The 20,796-nt window shown below is 54.6% G+C and overlaps 1 protein-coding gene across 1 annotated transcript in view; it reads left to right on the top strand.

The window, feature by feature from the left end:
* Positions 1-667: 667 nt before the first annotated feature.
* Positions 668-20,796, top strand: part of TMEM132D (transmembrane protein 132D) — a 259,981-nt gene continuing 239,852 nt past the window's right edge. Inside the window, exon 1 of the mRNA XM_040986864.1 lies at positions 668-746. Coding sequence (XP_040842798.1) covers positions 668-746 — 79 coding nt within the window. The remainder of the gene's footprint in view (positions 747-20,796) is intronic.

Here is a 20,796-nt window from a genome sequence, read left to right as displayed (position 1 = left end):
GCAGTGCGCTCTGCGCGCCTAGAGCCCGGCGGACCCGAGCTTGAGCCCGAGCGCGGCCGGGGCTGGGTGGGCGGCCGGGCCGAGGCGGCGGCACGCAGAGGTGCTGCGCCCCATCAAACTTTGGGCGCTCGAGCGCGCGCGTGGGCGCAGCGGCTGGCCCGGGATGGGGGCCGCGTGCCAGGACACCCCAGGCCGCCCCACGTTCCGGCCCAGCTGCCCTGGAGCCTCCGCGCCGCCTCTGCCGGAGTCCCGGGCGCCGCAGCTCCGCCGCCCGGCTGTCGCTCGCGCCCGCGCTCGCTAGCCAGCCCTGGAGCCGGCAGCCGCGGCCACGGCGGGCCCAGCGTTCTCTGGCGGCTCCCTCCCGGGACCACCTGGGACACTCTTGGGCTAACAGGACAGGAAAACCCCTTGTGGATATATATTTTTAAAATCGTGGCTGGGAGCGCGGGCTGGGGGTGGGGCTTGCCTGCAAGCATTCGGACTCAGAAGTCCGAGCCCGCTGGGCCAGGAGCTGCCCGGCGGAGGGCGCAGGGCCACGGGGCTGCTCGGGCTGCTAGCCGGGCACTCCTGCGCCACCCAGCCCGGCTCTGGCCTTCTGAGAGCTCAGCCAGGTCTCCTCGCTTGGACGGCGCCGGGGAGCCGAGAATCTACGCTTGGGTTCTCCGGGATGTGCCCGTCTGACATGGGGCCGCTGTGGCACCATTGGTCCCCCGTGCTCATCAGCCTGGCCGCCTTGTTCTCCAAAGGTGAGATGCTGCCGCCTCGGTCTGGGGCCGGGACTAACTTTGCTGGGAGTGATTGTGTGGGGGTTTGTGAGTGGCAGGGGCGGCTGGAGGGGGGAGGCTCATGGGGAGTGTGTGTGTGTGTGTGTGTGTGCGCGCGCGCAGGCACGGGTCCTGCGGCACAGGTGCTGGCTGCAGGTGCCTCCCCCAGAGGACAGGGTGTGGAGGCCCTGGTGAGGCTGCCAAGGGGTGGGAGGGAACATTGATGCTGTCACCAGGAGGCACTCTCAGGCAGGGGAGAGCAGCTGGGCCCCTCGGGAGCACAGGTCGCGGGCAGAGCTGAGTGAGCTGACTCGGGGCGTTCCGGGAACTGGGGCCTGACCTGTCCAGCTGGCACCGAGCTGTCTGGAAATGATTTCAGAGCAGCCTTGGTTGGATGGGAGTGCTGTCGATAATATCCCCACTTGCGAGAAATGCTGCCTGGGTGAGCCCGGAGGACTGCCCCTGTCTCTACTGAGGGGCTCCTGTGCAGGTTTCTGTGCGGGGTCTCACCCTGGCTGCCGCGGGGCCCAGCTGCAGACCGCTGAGAGCGGTGTTCCTGAGCTGGGCTCTGGGTTGGAGCTGTCTCTGGCCGTCGCCCTGGGAGCAGCGCTGGAGGCCAGGCAGCACTCCCTGTGGCGTAGTGGGTGGATCTGTTTGGCCATTGCAGAAAGCAGCGGCACCTCCTTCTCATGGTGGTCCGGGGCCCACCGGGTACTGCTTCACAGAGTGTGCTGGGGACGCCCACCAAGACTGGGAGGGGTCAGCGTGTGCTGGGGACGCCCACCAAGACTTTTCAGGTGAGAAAGTTGAGAGCCAGTGGCCAGGCACGGGCTGATGACAGGCAGTGTACGTTCTCTGGTTCTGCACCGCTGAGGCTCTGCCTTCGGATCCGCTCCTAGGTCTGGAACACTGGCCCGTGGGGTGTCCGTGCCGGACGGTGGGGGTGGTTCCTGCCGTGTCCCTGACTTGACGAGGCCACGTCTCCTAACTGGGTTAGAGCGACTCCGAGGAGCAGACCTCGCAGGATCTGGGATGCGCCGAGGAAACGGAAGGCAGGGCTGAGGCATGGGCTGCGTGAACTCAGCACAGCAGAGGATGCGAGCCACACAAACCCACGGCAAAGCCTGGCCGACGGGAACACAGCCGTGGGGCGGGCAGTTTATTGGCTGTCACTGTGTTTCATAGTTAGAGCAGGCCTTCTCTGTTTTTATATTGCAATAACAAGGTTTTATTAAAGGTGCGGAGAGGCTGTGTTTTCTCATTTGTGGACGTAGCTTGCTGACAGATTTCCCGATGTGACTAAGCAGTGTGCAGGAGAGCTCTGATTCTTCTGGTGCCTGAGAACTTCTTCCCGGGGCTCCGTGGTCAGGTCCTGCAGTGAGGGGCTGCGGAAGGAGGCCAGAGCCTCTCCTGTGGGCGGCTGGAGTCGGGGAACGGCAGCGTGAGGAGCATGTGACATAACAGCAGGCTGTGACAGGGCAGTGTGAGCCCACATGTGATGTTAACAGGGCAGCGTGAGCCCAGCATGCGACAGGGCAAGCATGCGACAGGGCAGTGTGAGCCCAGCATGCGACAGGGCAAGCCCAGCATGTGTCAGGGCAGTGTGAGCCCAGCATGCGACAGGGTAAGCCCAGCATGCGACAGGGTAAGCCCAGCATGCGACAGGGCAGCGTGAGCCCAGCATGCGACAAGGTAAGCCCAGCATGCGACAGGGCAGTGTGAGCCCAGCATGTGACAGGGCAAGCCCAGCATGCAACACAGGATAAGCCCAGCATGTGACAGGGTAAGCCCAGCATGCGACAGGGCAGTGTGAGCCCAACATGCGACAGGGCAAGCCCAGCATGTGACAGGATAAGTCCAGCATGTGACAGGGCAAGCCCAGCATGAGACAGGGCAGTGTATGTTTGCTAAAAATGTGGGCTTTCGCATTATTGCACGGGGCTGGTACTTCTGTGTATCCGTTCACAGGGCTTCCCTCCAAGCAGCTGCCCGGGCCGGGTGGTCCTGCTGCTGTTGGGATGTGCTGTGTCCCTGCCCTTGGACTGGCATGACTGTGTTGGGTGTAAGAAGTGGCTCTCTACTTGGCACTGTTGCACAGGTGGGAGTGTCCCATGTGTGTGGACTCCGAGTGGCTTCCCCTTTGCTGCTGACTCCCAGATCTGGGCATTCTTCTGTAACCTGCTCCTCTTTGAGGAGTTGGGGCGGCTCATGCTTTGTTCTCATGTTTCCTGTGTACTGGCAGGTGCCTTTTAGACCAGCAGCAGTAGGGTGGGGGTGGCAAGGTATAGCGCTCCTAGGGCATGCCAACAGGAGACTCAGTTTAAAAATACTTATTTATTTATTCGAAATGGAGAGAGAGTGAGCAAGCAAGTAGGAACAAGAGTTTCTATCTGCTGGTTCACTCCCCAAATAGTTGCAATAGTCAGGTCTGGGCCAAGAGCTAGGACCTCCATCTGGGTCTCCCACATGGGTGATGGGGACCCAGGCGCTGGGAAACAGCCAAGACTTCCTCAGCACTTGGATGTGGGCGGCTGACACCATACGCAGTGGCCTGACTGTGCGTGGCTGACACCATAAGCAGTGGACTGACTGTGTGGCTGACATCCTGAGCAGTGGCCTGACTGTGCGTGGCTGACACCATAAGCAGTGGACTGACTGTGTGGCTGACATCCTGAGCAGTGGACTGACTATGCCAAGTCCCATGATTAGATCTTTAAAATCACTGCCCGAGTACTCAACTTTGGTGTGTCTCCCCTTACCTTGTTATGTGGTTAGCTGTCACCTCTTCCCTTCCCTGCTCCTCATTCTGCCCCCCGCCCCCGTGACCTTCCAGTATAAGACAATTTTCACATAGCTCCCCCTGGGAGCACAATACACAACACTGTTCCACAAGGAACTCTGGCTTAACTGGGGTGTATTTACAATTAAAAGGGGCTTTTATTTTAAAAGACACTTTAAAGCATCTAATTTGTTTTTGTTGTCTTGATTCATAGTGCTCCAATTGTGGTAATGTCAACCTCAATTTTCGGCTACTCATGATTTTACAGTGAGAAGAAACTTTAAAAGTTTAAGTTTCGTGTGTAAACACACCTGGTTTATTGTAAGAATATATAATAGGGCCATGACCACATTTTCTTCAAGGTTAAAACTATATTATGATAAGGTACAGTACTGCCAGGGAACCAGAGGGAAGTGCCAGCACAGGAACAATGTAACATTTCGGATTGCTCCTGAAGAGTTTCGTGGGATCTTGTAAATGGAGGATGGTGGGTGTCAAGCCGTTCTGTTATTTATATCCCAATAGATACATTTAACAGAGCGATGCAACCATTTGAATTTGATTTTGAAATGTCAAGCTTTACAATGCAGTGGAAACATCCTCCTTAGCAACTATTGGAACTCAGAGAAAAAATATTAGCTTCCACCTTTTGCGCATGCAGGCGGCTTTGTAGCTTTTGGAGTTTTCTTCCCGCGGTCCTTGGGACAGCAATGTTGGAGGCCACTGTGGGTGGCACAGGACACTGCAGGCACACGATGGCAGCTTCTCAACACGTTCTTGGCACCGTGAGAAACTATGATGAAGGAGCTCTCCACCTGTGATGGAATGGCTGTCGCTGAATCAGCAACTGCTGTACAGCTGTCTGGAAACACGCCCAGTACCCACAAACACACACACCAGGGAAGCTGTGGGACACCCTCGTGGGCTGTAAAAGTAAATGAAGATCACTCAGAATGTCCAGTACCCAAACCAGTTGCAGTATCCCCTAAGCCAGACATCGGCATCACAGGCTTTGAAAACTCCATAGCCCGAGAGCCACAGCTGCCAGGCGAAGCTGTAAGTCTTTGTGTGGAGGACTCACACAGGGGCCCTGAACTCTGGCTGCACATTGAAGCTGCAAAAGGCTTTTTTGGGGGAGCATCAGACTCATTGCTGTGTGATTTGCATTTGAGTTCTGACAAATGCAGTCTTAAAACCATTGCCGTGTGATTTGCATTTGAGTTCTGACAAATGCAGTCTTAAAACCATTGCCACAATCCAGATCCAGACCCGTGTATCCCTTGAACTTTTGAGGGGTCCCTGGGGAACCATGGCTCTCTCTCCCCATCTCCCTCTCTCCCTCTCTCTCTCCCCATCTCCCTCGCTCCCTCTCTCCCCATCTCCCTCTCTCCCTCCCCATCTCCCCTCCCTCTTTTCCACCACATACCCTCTCCCTCTCCTTTCCCTCCTTGCGTCTCTCTTCCCTTCCCTCTTGACCCCAGGGTGCTCCGTGCACAGTGCTGTCTACCATGTGGGCTTTAGGTGGAACTTTGGCTTTCTTAGCTGAATGCCTGTGATGCAACGCACACAGTGTCACCTTTTTCTTGCTGACATGCCATGTGTGGTGAAGCTGGTTCTTCCTCTGTTCAGCCAGGCGTAAACACTGGCATGCCATGTGTGGTGAAGCTGGTTCTTCCTCTGCTCAGCCAGGCGTAAACACTGGAGTGGAGGGTGGTGTGGGTTGTTGCGGCTGAGCTGCAGGTATTTGTCAGTGGGTTGGTGTGAACACATGTTTTAATTTTGGTGAACACCTAGTGATATAGTGTTTAACACTGGAGCCTGGAGGGAACTGCCAGGCTGTCTTGCAGAGTGGTTGAGCCCCGTGCCTCCCACTGTCCCAATGCGTGTGTCATGACACTCACCATGGTTCCACACACGAGCACCTAATTATCCTTGATGTTGAGCAGCTTTCTCTAGGCTTGTTTGCCATCTGAAGGTCTTCAGAAATGAGCGACTAATTTGAGTTGTGTTACTCTTCAGATTTGAGCATTGCTTGTATGTTTTATATAAGTCTTCCATTGTCTATGCGTTTTATAGTGTTTTCTTGTGCCCATAGCATATCCTTTTAACTCCTGGCTGGGTGCTGTTGATGAGCGGATCTCTTCTGCTTTGTCTTCGGTGTCTTTGTCAAACTACCCTCACAGGAGTTCTTACAGCAGCACCTTGCACTCTCCGACCCGTTGTTGGGGGGCACTATTGTGTGTGGCGCAATGTGGATCGAAATCCATGTGTTTTTGTGTGAGGACCAATTGTTACAGCGTAATTGATTGTAAGGAATGTCACGCCTCTGCGGCTTTGTCACATTGATCTCTGTCCCCCCGGCTCCTGCCTGTCCTTTCACCAGTTCCACACTGTGCTGATTGCAGCTTTTCATAGTAAACTTTGCAATCAGAAAATGGGAACCTTCTAGCTTTGTACTTTTCCTAAATTGTTTGTGCCATTCTAGTTCCTTTGATTTGTGACTTGTGGTTGGAAACAGCTCGCCACTTTCTTTATAAAAGGTTGTATATGGATTTTGGTTGAAATTGTTGGGTTGAATGTAAGAAAATCCTTCCAAGATGCAGTGAGAATCCCATCCAAGCAGCGATGGATTCTCTAGTCCATGAACATGGTATGTCTGACAGTCGGTTTGAGATGCTTTTACTTCCATTATCAAAATTTTATTGTGCTCACCGTACAGATGTTTCATATATATCTTAGATGTTTGGGCATTCCTAAGAGTAATACTCTTTTCAAAATTTGAGTTTATAATGCCTTGATGAAACCATATAGAAATATAATTGATTTTTTATATGTTGACTTTGTAGCTTATTCTCATTTTTAGTAGTTTTTTTTTTTGCTGCAGATTTGGGAATATTTTGCATGCATCAGCAAGTCAATTTGTTACTCAGTTTTTGCTCTTTATGATTTTGCTTTGAAAATCAATTTACTGATAAAAAGGCATGTTTATAGAGAGAAGGAGAGATATTGAGCATGATCATTAATCCACTGGTTCTCACCTCCCATGGCCATCTGAAGCCAGGAGCCAGGGCTTCTTGGTCTCCCATGTGGGCACAGGGTTATCTGAAGTGCCGAGTAGATGGCCGTGGTGTTGAGCAAGTTCAGCCCTGTGTCCCTGCGTCCCTGTGGAGATGTCCTGTCTCACCCTTGTCAGCCCTGCGTCCCTGTGTCTCTGTGTCCCCGTGTCCCTGTGTCCCCGTGTCCCTGTGGAGATGTCCCGTCTCACCATTGTCAGCCCTGCGTCCCTGTGTCCCCGTGTCCCTGTGGAGATGTCCTGTCTCACCCTGGTCAGCCCTGTGTCCCTGCGACCCTGTGTCCCCGTGTCCCTGTGGAGATGTTCCGTCTCACCCTGGTCAGCACTGCGTCCCTGTGTCCCTGTGTCCCTGTGTCCCTGTGGAGATGTCCTGTCTCACCCTGGTCAGCCCTGCGTCCCTGCGACCCTGTGTCCCCGTGTCCCTGTGGAGATGTTCCGTCTCACCCTGGTCAGCACTGCGTCCCTGTGTCCCTGTGGAGGGTCCCTCTGTCTCACCCTGGTCAGCCCTGCATCCCTGCGACCCTGTGTCCCTGTGTCCCTGTGGAGATGTCCCGTCTCACCCTTGTAAGCCCTGTGTCCCTGTGTCCCTGTGTCCCCGTGTCCCTGTGTCCCTGTGTCCCTGTGTTCCTGTGTCCCCGTGTCTCTGTGTCCCTGTGTCCCTGTGTCCCTGTGTCCCCGTGTCTCTGTGTCTCTGTGTCCCCGTGTCCCTGTGTCCCTGTGTCCCTGTGTCCCCGTGTCCCTGTGTCCCCGTGTCTCTGTGTCTCTGTGTCCCCGTGTCCCTGTGTCCCTGTGTCCCCGTGTCTCTGTGTCTCTGTGTCCCTGTGTCTCTGTGTCCCTGCGTCCCTGTGTCCCCGTGTCTCTGTGTCCCCGTGTCCCTGTGTCCCTGTGTCCCCGTGTCTCTGTGTCTCTGTGTCCCCGTGTCCCTGTGTCCCCGTGTCTCTGTGTCCCCGTGTCCCTGTGTCCTGATGTCTCTGTGTCCCTGAGTCCCTGTGTCCCCGTGTCCCTGTGTCCCTGTGTCCCCGTGTCTCTGTGTCTCTGTGTCCCCGTGTCCCCGTGTCTCTGTGTCCCTGTGTCCCTGTGTCCCCGTGTCCCTGTGTCCCCGTGTCCCCGTGTCTCTGTGTCTCTGTGTCCCCGTGTCCCTGTGTCCCCGTGTCTCTGTGTCCCCGTGTCCCTGTGTCCCCGTGTCCCTGTGTCCCTGTGTCCCCGTGTCTCTGTGTCCCTGTGTCTCTGTGTCCCTGCGTCCCTGTGTCCCCGTGTCTCTGTGTCCCTGTGTCCCCGTGTCCCTGTGTCCCCGTGTCCCTGTGTCCCTGTGTCCCCGTGTCTCTGTGTCCCTGTGTCCCTGTGTCCCCGTGTCCCTGTGTCCCTGTGTCCCCGTGTCTCTGTGTCCCCGTGTCCCTGTGTCCCCGTGTCCCTGTGTCCCTGTGTCCCCGTGTCCCTGTGTCCCCGTGTCCCTGTGTCCCTGTGTCCCTGTGTCCCTGTGTCCCTGTGTCCCCGTGTCCCTGTGTCCCTGTGTCCCTGTGTCCCTGTGTCCCTGTGTCCCCGTGTCTCTGTGTCCCTGTGTCCCCGTGTCCCTGTGTCCCCATGTCTCTGTGTCCCCGTGTCCCTGTGTCCCCGTGTCCCCGTGTCTCTGTGTCCCCGTGTCCCTGTGTCCCTGTGTCCCTGCGTCCCTGCGTTCCTGCGTCCCTGCGTCCCCGTGTCCCCGTGTCCCTGTGTCCCTGTGTCCCCGTGTCCCCGTGTCCCTGTGTCTCTGTGTCCCCGTGTCCCTGTGTCCCTGTGTCCCCGTGTCCCTGTGTCCCTGTGTCCCCGTGTCCCCGTGTCCCTGTGTCCCTGCGTCCCTGTGTCCCCGTGTCCCTGTGTCCCTGTGTCCCCGTGTCCCCGTGTCTCTGTGTCCCCGTGTCCCTGCGTCCCTGCGTCCCTGTGTCCCTGCGTCCCTGTGTCCACGTGTCCCTGTGTCCCCGTGTCCCCGTGTCCCCGTGTCTCTGTGTCCCTGTGTCCCTGTGTCCCCGTGTCCCTGTGTCCCTGTGTCCCCGTGTGGAGGCTCCCTCTGTCTCACCCTGGCTGTTAGTGAGCTGTGCTTCTGTTCCCCTTCTGTTCATCTGACCCCAAGTTTATGACTCTTATCTATCTTCTTAGAGAACCATCTTTTTCTTTTCATTGATTTTTACTTAGTGCTTTTCCTTTATATATTTTTTTATTGTTTTCTCTTTCTAATATTTATTTCTGTCTGTGACCTTGGTTTAATTTTCTCCTTTTAATCTAGTTTCTGCATTTGGAAGCTTAGGTCATTTTTTTTGTGACTTCTCTTCTTCGCCCTAATGTGATCCTCAAATCCAGTAAATTTTTCTCTGGGCACTGTTATAGCTATGTTCCTCCAGCTTTTATGTTATACGTTCATTGCTTGAAATTTATATACGTGTATTTCCTAATGTTCCTGCAACTTCCTCCTTGACCTAAATGGTATTTAGGTTTCCATTTACTTTGAGATGTTTGGAGATTTCCCAGGTACTTTAATAGCAATTTGTAAGTTAATTTCACATGAACCAACAAACATATTTTGTAGAATGTTAGTGCATTTATTTTACTGTTTTGTAGGTATTTTTAATATCCTGGGACATGGTTTATTTGGCTAGCTGCTCATTGTGCCCTAGAGAAGAATAGTTATTCCTGGTGAAGCACACCCCAGTGTTGCCCATGGGAGCTGGTTGGTTGTGTTGCCCACATCTGCTGTGCCCATGTTCCTCCTCACGGAGAAGCCTGTTGAGCTTTTTAAATATAGTTAGATTGTTTGCTTCTCTTTGCTGTTTTTGAGGTTTATATTTTGTTTATTTTAAGAGAAACAGATAAAGAGACTCCATCCTTGGGCTAACTCTGCCAGTACTCTCACTCGGATTGCGGGGACCCAAGACCTTGAACCATCGCTGCTGTCCCACGGGCGTGTGTCCTCAGGGCAGTGGGCGGACAGCAGGAACCTTGAGCCATTCCTGCTGTCCCACGGGCGTGTGTCCTCAGGGCAGTGGGCAGTGGGCGGAGAGCAGGAGTGCTGGGGTGTGGGCCAGGAATGCTGCTACAAGATGTTTTCAAAAGACTAAATGTTTTAAAAATATTTTGTAAAAGATTTATTTATTTTGAAAGAGTTAGATAAAGAGAAGGAGAGGCAAAGAAAGAAGAGATAGAGAAGAGGGAGAGAAAAAGAGAAAGAGATGGAGAGAAAGGTAGAGTGAGAAGGAGAGAGGATGTATGTGACACTGGTTCCCTCCCCAGGTGGCCTGCAGCAGCCAGGGCTGGGCCACAGGCCAAGAGCCTCGTGTGTCTGCCCTGTGTGTGGCGGGGCCCAGGCCCTGGAGCCTCCTTCTCTTGCTTGCCCAGACCATTAGCAGGGAGCTGCAATTCCTGTAGGAGATGCCGGAATCGCAGGGGTGGCTTTTCCCAGGATGCCCCAAAGCCCACACCTTTGCCTCATAGGTGGAAGTTCTGTTAGTCGCTCCTGTTCTATGGAAGCTGCTGGAAGGTGTGTGCACCCGCTCGCTGGCCTCAGTGCTTCTTTGAAAGTCTGTTTCGTGTGAAGTGTTTTCTGGCTCTGCTGATGTTTTTCATGCCTGCATGGCGCAATTCCTCCTCCTCTCCTGCTGAAGCAGCTGCTGTCTTTATAGTGTGTTCCTCGTGGACAGTGGGCAGCTGTTGCTTTTGCCCTCCTACAAACCATGATGTGTGTTGGTGTCCGTGGGTAATCTGCAGGGTGTGGACTCATGTGCAGTACTGGGCTTGGATGATGGTCCCTCACGTCCATCCCATTTTGCTTGTTTTGTCTCTTCTGCATGTCCCTCTAGCAGATGCAAGCTTTGTAGTTACTGGAATACAATTTATAATCCCATTTTATCTCTGTGACCTGGCTGCTTTAATAATTCACCATGCTGGCTGCCCTAGGGCGTTCAGGGTAGGCCCCTAAGTCTGTCATGGTGCCTGCCCTAGGGCGTTCAGGGTAGGTCCATGGTCTGTCATGGTGGTTGCTCTAGGGCATTCAGGGAAGGTCCCTAGTCTGTCATGGTGGTTGCCCTAGGGCGTTCAGGGTAGGTCCCTAAGTCTGTCATGGTGGCTGCCCTAGGGCGTTCAGGGTAGGCCCCTAAGTCTGTCATGGTGGTTGCCCTAGGGCGTTCAGGGCAGGCCCTTAGGCTACCATGGTCCAGTCTCCAGCCACACTAGTTCTATCATACCACGTGTGTTGTCTGAACCTTCCCACTCTCTGTTTTCAACCCTGCCTTCCATCTCTAGTTTTATTAATGCCATGTATTTTAGTTTTGTGCATGCTACAAACCCATCATATTGTTGTTATTTTTGCTTTATACATATAGCCAATTATTTTTAGAGCAATTGAATATAAGATGAAATGGATTTTGTATCTACTTACACTCTCTGGAAGTCTTCAGTGCTGCTAGAGCTTTCTTGAACCTAGGTCTGGTAGAAATGCATTCCTAGCTTTCACTTTGCTAAAAATGATTTAACTTCATCTTAATTTTTAAAAAAGGGTTTATGTACTTGAAGATAAAATAAGAAAGAGAGAGAGGGGATCTTCCATCTTCTGGTTTAAAGCAGTGTTCTGGTCAGGGCTGGACCAGGCTGAAATTGGGGGCCACGTGGGTGCAGTTGTCAGGTCCCTGGGCTGTCTTGGGCCATCTTCCTCCTGCAGAGAGCTCCTCCCCCTGCCTGCCCCGGGGCGTGCCCCACAGCCTCCCGGCGTCCCTCAGTCTTGCCAGCTGTCCTGTTCGCTCTTTTTCTCGTGGTGTATCTGTTTCCCACTTGAGGCTACCGAGATGCCCATGAAGGCAGCGGTCTCTCAGTGCACTGTCCCTGTGACCGCATCGCTCCTGCTGTCTTGTCATGGCATCATGCACCTGTGTCGCTCCTGCCTCACTCCTGCTCAGCTTCCCGTGGTCTGCCTCTTGACCAGCTCTGTAGGAGGCTGTTTCCCAGGTCTCACAGGCGAGTTCACACTCACTGGAGTTCACACTGGCTGACGGGGCAGCCTTGGCATATGCGGGCTCTGCGTGGCTTTCCCCAGCAGCATCCCTTGCCCTCCTGAGTGCATAGAGTGAGGGTGGGCCCAGCCTGTACCCAGGGCTGCAGATGGCGAGGCAGCCGCTTCCTGACTGTGTTGACTGTCTTCCTGTCTTCCTGACTGCGCTGACTGGATCAGGGGCTTGTCTCTCACCCACTTCCCTCTGAGAGGAGTGTGTCCCTTGGAAGAGCCCCTGTGGTGGAGACTCACAGCCGTGTGGAGAGGGATGTCACCCAGGGTTGCTGGAAGCCAGCAAGAGCGTGAGAATGCTGCCAGTGCTGGCAGAGAAGGCGGCCAGGCTGGCACCGTCCGCCCAGCCTTCCCTGAAACCATGCTATTTGTTCCAGGGCCAGGAAGTCCTTTCTTTTTATATTTTAAGATTTATTTATTTTTTATTGCAAAGTCAGATATACAGAGAGGAGGAGAGACAGAGAGGAAGATCTTCAGTCTGCTGATTCTCTCCCCAAGTGGCCACAACGGCTGGTGCTGAACCAATCCGGAGTCAGGGACCAGCAACCTCCAGGTCTCCCATGTGGGTGCAGGGTCCCAGGGCTTTGGACCATCCTCGACTGCTTTCCCAGGCCACAAGCAGGGAGCTGGATGGGAAGCAGGGCAGCTGGGACATGAACCAGCGCCCGTATGGGATCCTGGCACATGCAAGGCTAGGCTACGGTGCTGGGCCCAGTAAGTTCTTTCTCGAGGAACATCATTCACTTAGGTTTGTATCATTTGCTACTGAAAGAATCCTAACGTACTCGTAAGGGGAGTTGAGTGACAGCTGGGCTGGAGTGACAGCCAGCTGCAGGATCCCCGGTCATTATTTCAAGCCCTTCTCAGAACAACCTTCCGAAGAGATGCTTGCTGCTGCAAATAATGATTGGTTTGCTGCTCCATTTGGACTGCTGGGAGCACTAAGACGTGGTGAGGGGGATGCCGAGGGCTGTGTTAGATCCCAAATCACTGGATTTGGGGCAGACTGAGCACTGCCTGGCTCAGGGTTGCTTCTTTAGTAGCAAGAATTCACACACAAGCTGAGGGCCTCTCTTCTGACTTGCATGTGTGTTTTGTGTGGCTTGCTGCTTGAGGCCAGGGATGTGTTTGGGCCTCTGGCAGCAGTCCCTGTGTCTTAATGATGTGGGGACTGTGGGCTGCGAACCCTGTGGAACGGCTGTCAGTAACGGATGGATGGGTGGATGACTGCTGCATAGAAGAGATGAGATTGGAACGCTGGCAGCTGGTGGGCCAGACCTTGCCCGCGGACACGCCGTTTGGGCTCAGTAGCTGCTGTTTTTGCTGCTTTTCTAATTGAGTTGTTAACACTCCCCACCAGGAGGAAGAGTATGCCTCTAGATGTCAGGTGTCTGTGAAACTCTGAACCCTGGTGTGACTGTGGTCCCCACAGGCCCTCACCACGGGGGCTGAGATCTGCTCACGTAGATTAGATACCTGCTACTCTGTCTACGCCGACCCCACCCACTCCCAATGCCAGATACACTCGGCTTGCCTGCCTGACCCCGACCCGCGGCACTGGGGCAGACTCTCCTCTCAGCCATGTCTGCCACATGCCCGTGGTCTTCCCGTCATGCCGTTTGACCTAGAAGGCCTTTGTCAGTCACGGTCAGGACATCACTGATGCTGTTGCGTTTTGGGTCTCATGATGTTAAAAAGAAGATGTGAGGGGAAGAGAAGCAGCAGGAGTAATGTCCAAATGAACTGGCGTGCACATCCATGCTCATGCACATGTCCTCTCTGAGCTCGCATCTCACTTGGAGACAGCACACGTGTCGTTTTCCTGTACGGCCCTTTTGGAAGAGTCATCTTCACCATAAATTCACCCGCTCAAATGCTTCCCACCCAGCCTCGTCTCAGATGCCCCGATTCTAGCTGCTGTTGTTAGATGTTACCCGGCCAGTGGCTGTGAGTCATACCAGGCAAGTTTGACCATGGCAAAACCTGAGGCATTTGGGAGGCGATCTGAGATGGAACTTTCCAGAGAAAGCACGAGGGCCTGGAGACTAGGTGAGCTTCCTGTTCTAACTGTGTACCACACGCCCCACCAACCAGGTGGGCTTCCTGCTTTAACAGTGCACAGTGTGGGCACCACTGACCACGTGGGCTTCCTGCTTTAACAGTGCACCACGGGCACCACCGACCAGGTGGGCTTCCTGCTTTAACAGTGCACCACGGGCACCCACGTGGCTGGTGCAGCCACTGCCAGGCTAAGTCCTCCAGACCGTGAGCACTGCCAGGGCCTTAGTTCCAGTAAAGCTTTATTCATAAACATTGTCACGAAGGCTTCATATACTTCTCACATGCTTAATTTCCGTCACCTCACTTCGGATCCCTTTTTGGTTGCAAGAACACTCCAACTCTATCCCCAGCAAATGTCAAGTATTGGATGTCACCCCTTTGTGCGCTGGACCCCAGAACTCATCCTCTGTAACTGCAGTCACCCCGTTGTGCGCTGGACCCCAGAACTCATGCTCTGTAACTGCAGTCACCCCGTTGTGCGCTGGACCCCAGAACTCATGCTCTGTAACTGCAGTCACCCCGTTGTGCGCTGGACCCCAGAACTCATCCTCTGTAACTGCAGTCACCCCGTTGTGCGCTGGACCCCCTGTAACTGCAGCTTGCTGCTACGGCTCCGACCCTGGGGAAAGCAGTTCACACACAGGGTTCAGGTGCTTGGGGTGGACATTTGGCCTAGCAGTTAAGCTGCCCTTTGGGATGTCCATATCCCATGTCGGTGGATCAGTCCTGGCTCTGCTGCCAAACCTAGCTTCCTGCTCATGCAAGCCCTCCCTGCCAGCCTTGGGAGACCCGGGTTGGAGTCCTTGCTCTCGTTTTTGGCTTTAGTCCAGTTCTGGTTATGGTGAGCATTTAGGGAGAGGGCCAGCAAATGGCAGATCTCTCTCTGTGCGTGAATGTTCTATACCTCAAGAATAAACAAATCTATGTACCATCTCATTAATTCTCAACTCAACCCTGGATAATTTTCCCTTGTAAATAATGGTATTTATTCTCCCAAAGAGCTGCTGTTCCTGTCCATAAAAATGCAAAGCTGTCCTCAGCTGTGTTTGCCCCTTGATCCTCTGCACCCGCAGCCCCCTTGATCCTCTGCACCCGCAGCCCCCTCGATCCCTCGATCCCTCGATCTTCTGCACCCACAGCCCCCCTGCCCGGACCTTTTGCCCTATGTCTTGGCCACTTTTGCAGAGCCAGCCCCGCCTTCTGGCACTGGCAGCCACCCAGCGATGAGCGGTGCTGTTGTGGTCTTCCACCTGGCCTCATCTTGGAAGTTTCCATTTGTCTATGTATCTGTTGATTTTCTGGATGCAGCTCCTTGCATTGGCAGGCAAGGTCAGCCTGCAGAGGCTGCCTGGTGAGTGGCACTGTGGGAGGCAGCCTCCAGCTTGGCTGCTGGAGATTGGCTGTGGCTCCCGACAGTGAGCCCAGTGCCCAAGGCCAGGGCCAGCTCAGGACACTTGGGCGGCACAGCGGCCACAGTCTCAGCACAGCTTGGGACAGACGTCTGGTCCTGAGTGATGGCTGCAGGTGAGAATACAGGCGGTGAGAGGATTCAATGGCTTCAGCAATGGAAGCTTCCAGAGGTAGCTCAATCTGGGAGCTTAAACAATGCTTCTCTTCCTGCTATCCTCATGTGCTGTGGTCGCTGTCAGCCCCAGAGCATTGTCTCTGAGTCCCGAGTGTGTACAGAATGTTTGTGTTTACTGTCATTGCTGTACCTTAGACTGACACACAGCGGGGACTGGCACTTAGGGCAGCTGGTGTTTCGAGGTTTCTGCAGGGTGAGGTCTCTGGATCCTACCGTCCAGGGCCTCTGCTGAGTCTCAGAGACTCAAATCCAGGAGTGTCTGCCAGCTCAGATAGCGGGCCAACCTGTGTGGGTCATGGGGTTATGCCAGCTCGGACAGTGACCAGCCTGTGTGGGCATGTCAGCTGGGTCACGTGACAGGCCCACTGGAGTGTCCTGCTAGGACAGTACTGGTTCCACAGAGAGTAGGATGGGGGCAGGGATGCCTGCCCCAATTCCAGCCGGAGTCATATGCCTCGGCCTCAATACCAGCATTCCTTGGGAGTGAGCAGGCAGCGTGGCTCACATTGGCAGCAATCATTATTGAAGTTATTTATCTGAAAGGCAGACAGATGAGAAACAGGGAGGCAGACAGAAAGAGCTTCAATCCACGGGTCGCTCCCCCAGATGCCCGCGACAGTTAGTGGAGCCAGACTGAGCACAGGAGCCAGAGCCTGGGACCCCTTTGCAGCTGACAGACTTGCTTGCTGCCACTCAGGCTGTGTGTCAACAGGAAGTGCAGCCAGGCGTGCTGACGTGGGCTGTGGGCATCTCAGGCAGTGTCCCAGCGGCTGTACCACACGCCTGCCCGAGGGCTCGCACTTTGAACGGTCTCAGAGACTTGTTTAATGCCCTGCCCCCAGCCCTAAGCCGATTGGTGTGGGCGGTCAGCCCCAGGTCCTTGTTGGTCCACACTGGCAGAGAAAGGGCGTGTTCCAGCTCCTCCTCTTGGCTCTGCCTCAAACTGAAACAGGTGAGAAACACCCAGATGTCCCTGCAGCAGCACTGTACATAGAAATACCTGGGGCTCTAAGACCCACTGCGAGGACCGCCATGTCACCCTTCCCAGCCATGTGTTGAGAGAGGAGAGAGAGAGAGAGAGACAGACAGACACACAGAGCGAGCGAGCTTGCCTGCTGCTTCATCCCTCCACATGGCTTCAGTGGCCAGGGCTGGGTCAGACCAGAGTCAGGAACCAGGAGCGTCCTTCAGGTGCTGGGTCACAGGTGCAGGAGCCAGGACGCCAGGGCACGGTGACCTGGGATGCCCCAGGGCATGGTGACCTGGGATGTGGCATCCCAGGAGTTGCCCTAACCTGCTAGGACACACATCAGACCCACAGATTCCTGTGTGCTGTCAGCTGTTAGAAACATTATAGCAGAGGGATTCCGGCAAGACCTGCTGACCAATTGCTTGAATGGGTATTGAACTTTGATCCCCAGCCTTCCCTGGGATTTGGTGGGCACGGACTGGCAGTGCTGAGGGATCTCGGATGCCTTGGTTCCCTGAAGGACCAGAGCCTTAGTTTTCTCAGGAGGACCGCAGTGGGAGCTGTCCTGCAGTGCTGTCACGTCCAGCCAGGTGGGACCACACCTGCCCGTCACCCATCCATCTGAGGCAGACCTGGAGTGATGGGAGCTTGTCCACTGCACCTCCCCTCTGCCGGGCTCATTTTGCTGCTTCTCCAGCATCTGGCCTTCCAGGGTGTTGTTATCTTGTTACAATGGGACAGATTTCTTCAGCACGGGCGTAAATGGCTCTGCTAAGTGGTTTTGAGTCACAGATCCATTCTCTGATTAGGCTTGTGTCGCCTCGGGATGGAATTCGGATAAACAGGCCTCTGGCCTGAAAAGCCCTCTATTAGATTGATTCCTACATTGTGTGAAGGATGGTAGCCCCTGGTGAGCGAGGCAGGCATCTCATCTACCTCTGCCTGGTCTGGCTGGGCCTCCTGGAGACCAGATGTCCAGGGGCACAGGCGGTAGGGACTGGGGCTGGAGGCTCCATGGGGGTGAGGGCAGCCACCTCCACCAGTTAGGCCATATACCCACCCCTGTTTTAATTTTTGGTGGCTAGACTCAGGATTCTGATTCAGGATCTGAGAAGTTTGGAGAGAATTCAGAATGAGGAAGCAAGATTCGTCTCTTGTGGACTATTGCAATTCTCTCTATTGCCAGATGCTTTTCAGTGTGTGCAATGTCAATCCTTGTCAGGGAGTTGCTGCCAAGCTGTCCCTGTGCGGCCACCCTGCAGCACCGTTGGAGGGACCTTGTCCTCAGTCCTTGCATGCTTCTGGTGCCCAGTGCCCTCCTGCAGTCCAGCTCTGGAGTAACCTCGGCCAGACTGCAGGAGTCATTGCCTCGCAGGCCAGCCTCATTTCATGTTCATAGAATTCGCTGTGCATGGCTGTTGAGAAAATGTTCACACCCAGGAAATAAAAGAGCATGCACACCTCTCCTCAACACCCTCCCTGTCCAATTCCGTGGGTGACGGCCACCCATGGCTGGTGCAACCAGGTGTCCTTGGGGGTGACAGCCACCCACAGCTGATGCAACCAGGTGTCCTTGGGGGTGACAGTCATCTACAGCTGGTGCAACGAGGTATCCCTGGGGCGGCGACCCCTAGCTGGTACAACCAGGTGTCCTTGGGGGCGATAGCCACCCAAAGCTGGTGCAACCAGGTGTCCTTGGGGGTGACGGCCACCCATGGCTGGGAACTATGACAGGTGTTCCTGGACAGCTGGGCTGATGGCACACAGCAGTCATGTTCGTAGCTGGTGATGTTCAGTACAGACCAGAGGCCAGCAGGCTGCAGCTGGGGCTTCAGTTCCCACTGTCCACTCTGGCCTCAGACAGATGGCCGGAGTCACCCAGCAGGACACAGCCACACCTTTCCAGGAAGGCACAGGAGGCGTTCAGGATGCCCGGATGTCTCCTGTCACTGCTGCTATCCATGCGTGTGCTCAGCACAAACCAAGGCCAGCTCCTCTGAAGACACAGAATGAACCGTGAGAGGTGAAAGCTTGCAGGGCAGGCGGTAGCCAGCAGGACCCTGACCACCCTGGCTGCACCGTGGACCACGACGGCCAGGCACGAGGCGGTGACCAGAGCCTGCACTGCAGGGACCTGAACCCAAAAGAGGTGACATCTCCCCATTTGGGCAGGTGTGAAGGTGCCTGTGTTTGGACGCTGTGTCCCCAAGAGGCAGCCACTGCTCCCCACAGGAAGGACAACACAGGAAAAGCTGCCTTGTCGCCAGGCTGCTCAGCTTTACGGTCACGTGGGAAATCAGCTGCCTGCATTTCGCACTGATCATTTCAGCCCCGCCCAGCCCGATTCAGCACACTCCTTTGAAGCAGTCGGAATGGATTTTCTCCTCCTGGTCATTTTCCACAAGCGGCGACATTGGTTAAATTGTACACACGCCAGCATTAACACTGCTCTCGGCTGGAGATCATCGCAATGCTAGGAAAGCAGACACGTTGGCTGACACAGCCAGAACGTCAGCCGTAGTGAGAGGAATTCCGTCTTCAAAGCACACATGGCCACAAGCCGCTGGGCTCCCCCACAGCCGTCTCTGTTGAGGATTCCTGAAAAGGGCCTGGAGGATGACCGTTGTGGGCTTAGCGAACCACAGGTGCTCTGGCACAGGTAGTCTCGTCTGCCGCTGCAGCCACTGCAGTCAGAGCCCAGATACATGCTCACGGTCATGTTGTGGTAAGCCGCATGTGTCTTGGGACTGAAGTCCACGTAACTTTCACATCATGAAGTACTCTTCTTTTGAGCTGCTTCTAGCCATTTGAACATGTAAACACGGATATTTCTTCCAGCTTTTTTTTTTATCTCAGAAGAATTTTAATTTTACAAAATAAAAATTTTTGAGCAGCGTGAAGTTCCCAGCATCCTCTATTGTAAACAGTTTAGTGTGGTAGAGACTGTCGCAATCCTTAACCCATCCTCAGCCCCTCCTATTAACATCTCAGCTAGAGAGAAGACAAGTTTCTAACCTACAGGCCATGCCACAGTGAGTGTTCACCTACAGCAGCCGGAATGGCCCTGGTCACATCCCCTACCACCTTGCATTCTTGCCCGGTGGGTTTTCCCATGAGCTTGACAAGAGCGAATGGTGCGGTGGTCTCTCAGTGGCACAGGTGGGCAGCTCACTGAGCTGGAAGCTCACAGGTGGCCTTGTCCTCGAGGCAGCTAGTTTCAGAGCTGCACCTGCTGCTCCTCGGCACCTCGTGTCCCATCCCTAGGGACGGACTCATGCTCCCAGGACTGGGGACTGTGTGTCTCCGTGAAGGTGCTGGTCAAGCAGGAAGGAGGTTGTGGCTGCAGCGTGGGCATTGTGGCTGCAGCGAGGGCATTGTGGCTGCAGTGTGGGCATTGCTTGCCTGCTCTTGAGTTCTCTTGCCAGTGCTCCAGAGTGGTGAACAGATCAGAGGTGCAGGGGACTCCTTGCCCTCACATTGGCACCTACAGTGCCCAGGTGTCTGCTGTTCAAGGTGACCATTCTCTGGCCAGGTGCCTGATAGATGACGGGCAGATCGGACCATGAGAGGTGGCACCAAAGCCCTCATCTCACGGGCTGAGACTCCAGGGAGGTCATGTGTGTCCTGCCCGGCATGGCCTGGTCCCCAAAGCTCAGGGCCTCCTCAGCTCTCAGTGCCCCAGCTCCTGCTGTCAGAGACGTCCCCATGGCAAAGCCACGTCCTGTCTTGCCTCCCCACTGTTATAATTCAGTTGTATCTACATATATACACACATTCATCTTGTACAGCTGTGTTCACGTAATTCCAGCGGATTCAGATCCAATTATTACATAAATAAGGAAATTGGCTCACATGGAGCCAGACTGAGTTGCATCCCCGAGGCATTTGATTTTCGTCTTGGATTGTTGCCTCAAGCCCGGGGGTGGGGAGGATTGTATTTTTACCCCAGAAAACTGTGAGTGTGGTTCTATGCTTGTGCATCTTTTGATATTTAGTTCTACATTTTAGAAGAGCTTATTCATATTCAAATGTTCTGAAAAACTGTATATTTGTAGAGAAACAGATCAAAACAGAACACAGCTTGGGCCAAGGAAATGGCAATTGGTCAAGCTTGGAGAGATGGCTGGGGAGTCAGGGAAATGTGCCCTAGTGAGCAGGAACCTGCAGACAGAGCCGCCTGCAGTTCACGCAGCCCTGCTGTCAGCTGCTGCCCACCTGTCCTCTATCGCCTCCTGTGTACCTGTCCGCTACAGTACCCTGCCCACCTGTCACTGGCTGCCGCCCACCTGCCCTGTACCAGCTCCTGTCCACCTGTCCTGTTGGCTGCTGCCCATCTGTCCCGTACCAGCTCCCGTCCACCTGTCGGGATGTCAGCTCCTGACCTGTCTGTTGCCCCAGCCGCATCCAAGACCGCACAGAATGTGTCCCTCTGTGATGTCTCCCCTCTCGGTTGCTACACCTGTGTTCAAGTCTGGTGAGTGAAAGAGCACACTGCCTTAGCAGAGTGACTGGCAGCTCTGGAGACAGGGTTGGGAGGGTGT

This window comes from Ochotona curzoniae, unplaced genomic scaffold (assembly GCF_017591425.1).
Source record: "Ochotona curzoniae isolate NIBS_2020 unplaced genomic scaffold, NIBS_Ocur_1.0 contig_46, whole genome shotgun sequence".
Lineage (NCBI taxonomy): Eukaryota > Metazoa > Chordata > Mammalia > Lagomorpha > Ochotonidae > Ochotona > Ochotona curzoniae.
This window is presented reverse-complemented; position numbering and strand designations above follow the sequence as displayed.